Below are 3,810 nucleotides of genomic sequence, written 5' to 3'. Positions count from 1 at the left end.
TAAATTGTTTTAGGTATAGTTACTAGACTAATATTCTAATCTGTGATATTCCAGTTGTTTTACTGTCCTTCGTTGACAGGTTTTATAACAGACATATATTTAATTTGAGTACTAAAAGTTCTCGTCACGATATGGCCTCAATATTGCCAATGTGACGTTAAATATTAACTACAATTTAAAACATATGAAACAGTATAGTAAATTATCTATCAAAGCAGGTTGAAGGAGCTTAACAGTGAACGATGTTGTGAAAATATAACAGTAAAGATGGTGATTTCGAGAAAGGTTAGAATGTCATGACCTACATTGTTGAAGTCGGTAGTGTTTTCAATTGAGGTGACGTAGTTGCCATGCAATTATTTCACTTATTTCATCAAGTTAGGGTGCAATAACTTCAAAAGCGATCCTCGTAAATAGTGACTAGTGAAACTCACTCTTTGATGATGTAGAGATAGGAGAAACGGTTGGCATCATCAAACGTGTTTGGGCTCATGTTTTTGATCACTTCTTCAACCTGAGAGTATAACTCATTTACAATCAGTTCTTTCTCTTCCTTACTCCTAGTTTCTGTAAGTCCTGTCAGAAAGGCACTGTTGCTCCAACATCGATGATCCGACACAAACCTTTTGGCAAACATAGCCCTGTCGTCAATGCCTTCCGTTTCCTTCCTTTGCCTCCATTCAGTGTACGCTTCACAGGGAATGTCCACGAGTTCTGCTGATAAAAGACGTAAATTGCATCTACGCACTTTGGAATGGGGGTCCTCGAAAGGTGCTTTCAGTAAAATTAAACTCTTGTCACAGAGTGCTATATTCGTGTTCACGAATTCACTGTGGGAAATCTTACCCATGTCGCGAAATTCTTTCCACACTGTATCAAGAATCGACAAAAAGTTTCCACTGGAAATCTTTATTTCTCCTGATGGTGTGGTGTAATTGCTGGTTGTAGATACAACCAATAATCCTCCTTTCTTCAGCTCACGACTTCGCAAGATAAGGAATTTCTCCCAATCCTCATAAGCTTGTTTTTCAAGCAGATACCTGGCGTCACCTTCTGTATTTGGGAATGAGAAAATATTGTCTTTATTAACGGGGGGCTTTCTGGAAAGCCACTGTACAGCAGCCAGGGAGATTATTATGTGCATTGAATCAGCTGGGACACACTGCTTATAAAAATTGGTTCCTGAAGCCAAAGCAAAGACGTTCTCGACATCTTGGAGGTAAGATGGTGGTTCAGGGATCAGACCAGAGAGGCGTCTAAACAGAGAGTTGAAGTCGTTGACCTCTTGGTCTTCATAGATGATCTGGAACTGCACATTAGGGCCATGGTGCTCTTTCAGACTCTCTATTAGTTTTCTCATAAGTCTCATTGAAGCTGCACCATCCGCAGTTCCATAGTCGCCAATATTGTATACCGACGTTTTGTCTCGGAAGGGAACATTCTTAGCAAGCTCGAAGAAGTCACCCGTTTGAAGAACAACTCCATATTTATCAGAGCTTAATGCTAGGTTAGCACCATAAGTCCCAATGCCTGCTTCTCCATATGGCAGATGAGCGCCATTACCACAAAGATTTCCAGCTGCCATAATAGTTGAGATTAGTTTGTTCAACGAGACTCGGGGATCGAGATGAAGGCTGTCTGTTTTATATGGCAAACTGATCCCAACTCACGTGACTGTGAAGTTAATTGGAGGATATTGTTGGTGTCATCTGCTATGAACACTGCTCTGAGTATGCTACAGCCTAGCTATGGGGCTTATGGGTAATTCTCGGGTTGGAGTGAGCGTGTACACAAGGTGACAAGACAGATAAAGACGTATGTGAATGAATACAGTGTTGGTTAATATACAGGCATATTAACATATATTATTACATCGCGAATGCATTACCCTGTTCCAGCAGTGTGCTTTTGTTGTTATTAATATCACACTGTTGGTAACAAATCCTTACACTGCTACTTTTTCACTTGTCGGATCTGGTAAGATGCGAGAGTTCCATCATCATAACATCTGAGAATCAGGCAATAAAATAAACATCATACTGGGCCATGAATATATAAATATTTAATTAAGTTTATTGATATTTGAGGAACTTGTATCACTATCCCAGTGCATGGAATGTAATATGTATTTAATATATGCATTCTTGCAACGCATGGTCCTATTACCTCTGAAGATAATAGGAGAATACTATTGCATCGCATATGCATTACACTGTTCCAGCAGAGTGATTGTGTTGTTATGCTAACAAATGCTTGTATTGCTACTCACTTGTGCCACTCGAAAGAATCGAGAGTCCCGTCAAATCTGTTTTGATATTTTACATTGGCATCTTATTTTCACATAGACATATAACAGGAAGAATGACAAAAATGGATTGATTGGGGCCATACAAGCCCTTGCATCCTGGGCCATGAATTCATAACACATTTTATCGCGATGAGATTCAAGCATACGATATGAGACCCATATATCCTTACTGTCCGTGGGCATTGACTGGCGATGACTGGCCCGTTTCTATATTGATCCTACTTTGAAACTGCAGGATTACATGCTAGTCTTAAATCCGTATGTTCACAATTATTGTGTTTTGCCACCGTTCGATAACCTTTCATATAATCATGCGTAGGGCATTATGAATTTACTACTTGTTTAATTACGATATAGTTGAAGTATTCCCAGTGTGTGCATAAATGGAAACTCTCTTTTTTATTACAATCGGTTCAGTCAATAGGTGATACCATGCTTGATAGATTATATAGTGTCAAGAAGTGATTATAATACTCATAAAATGACGATTTTCTTCTTTTAATTCCTTCTTGCGCATCAACTAAATTTCCCATGAGAAAATGACCATCGGAGTGAGTTTACTTTTACGCTGCACTCAGCATATATGGTGGCTGTCTGTAAATAATCGAGTTTGGACCAGACAATCCAGTGATGAGCATGAGCATCGTTCTGCGCAGTTGGGAACCTATGACATGTGTCAACCAAGTAAGTGAGTCTGACCACCCGATCCCGTTAGTCACCTCTTACGACAAGCATAGTCGCCTTTTGTGACAAGCATGGGTTGCTGAATGCCTATTCTACATGGGGGCCTTCACGTCACCAATATATTTGGTATTCAGTTTGAATCTTTGGCATAAAGTATGAAAAAGTGAAACAGAATAAGTTATGTCTTTAGATATACGTCCTCTGAAAGGAGGAAGACAGATAATAAGAAAAAAAACCCATTAAACCAGCTGCATTTTCTAGGCCCACAACTTTTTGAACGACCTTTTGTAATGGTCGTCTGTAAACAATCGTGCCTGGATCAGAAAATCAAAGGAAACGAGGATGTGCATCAACCAGACGAGCTACCAAATTCAGTTGTAGGCTCTTCTGACAAGGAAAGGTTACAATTCTAATGGGTAAAGTATCCAATGTGTGATTCTAAAAACAACCCATTCCGGATGCGTAAGAAGTCTCCGATTGTACAAAAGTCATTTATCAAATAGAAAACACTGTTCTGTAAAATTAGGGGGTTCAACCACAGACATCTGCATTAAGGGATGTAATTTATGTATCGTGAGAAATGTTTTATCATAAACCACCTGTTATCATGCTTGCCGTAGGCGTCGTGTTCAACTTCCTCACAATTCATGTATAGAACACGCGTTGTTTGCTCATTTGTTTTTATCTATTCACACACAAAGAATGAACAAATCGCCTGAAAGCTTCGCTAGCGTCTTAAAAAAACATGAATTTAAGATGCAGGTAGCAAAGATATTGTAAGCCCCCCTTCTGTTGTTGGCGATCTACTGCCTGTTTTT

The 3,810-nt window shown here is 39.3% G+C and overlaps 1 protein-coding gene across 1 annotated transcript; it reads right to left on the bottom strand.

Annotated features, from left to right (window-relative positions):
- Positions 1-430: 430 nt before the first annotated feature.
- LOC137265021 (uncharacterized) lies at positions 431-1,585 on the bottom strand. The gene has a single exon (XM_067800350.1). It carries the CDS (start codon positions 1,583-1,585, stop codon positions 431-433), a length of 1,155 nt encoding a protein of 384 aa, XP_067656451.1.
- Between the last annotated feature and the right edge of the window lie 2,225 nt (positions 1,586-3,810).

This window comes from Haliotis asinina, chromosome 15, assembly GCF_037392515.1.
Source record: "Haliotis asinina isolate JCU_RB_2024 chromosome 15, JCU_Hal_asi_v2, whole genome shotgun sequence".
Lineage (NCBI taxonomy): Eukaryota > Metazoa > Mollusca > Gastropoda > Lepetellida > Haliotidae > Haliotis > Haliotis asinina.
The sequence above is the reverse complement of the archived record's forward strand: the minus strand, read 5'-3'. Positions and strand labels throughout refer to the sequence as shown.

Bases quoted from the DNA above. Each gene is read 5' to 3' on its own strand.
- LOC137265021 (XM_067800350.1), bottom strand. From the start codon at position 1,585: ATGGCAGCTGGAAATCTTTGTGGTAATGGCGCTCATCTGCCATATGGA.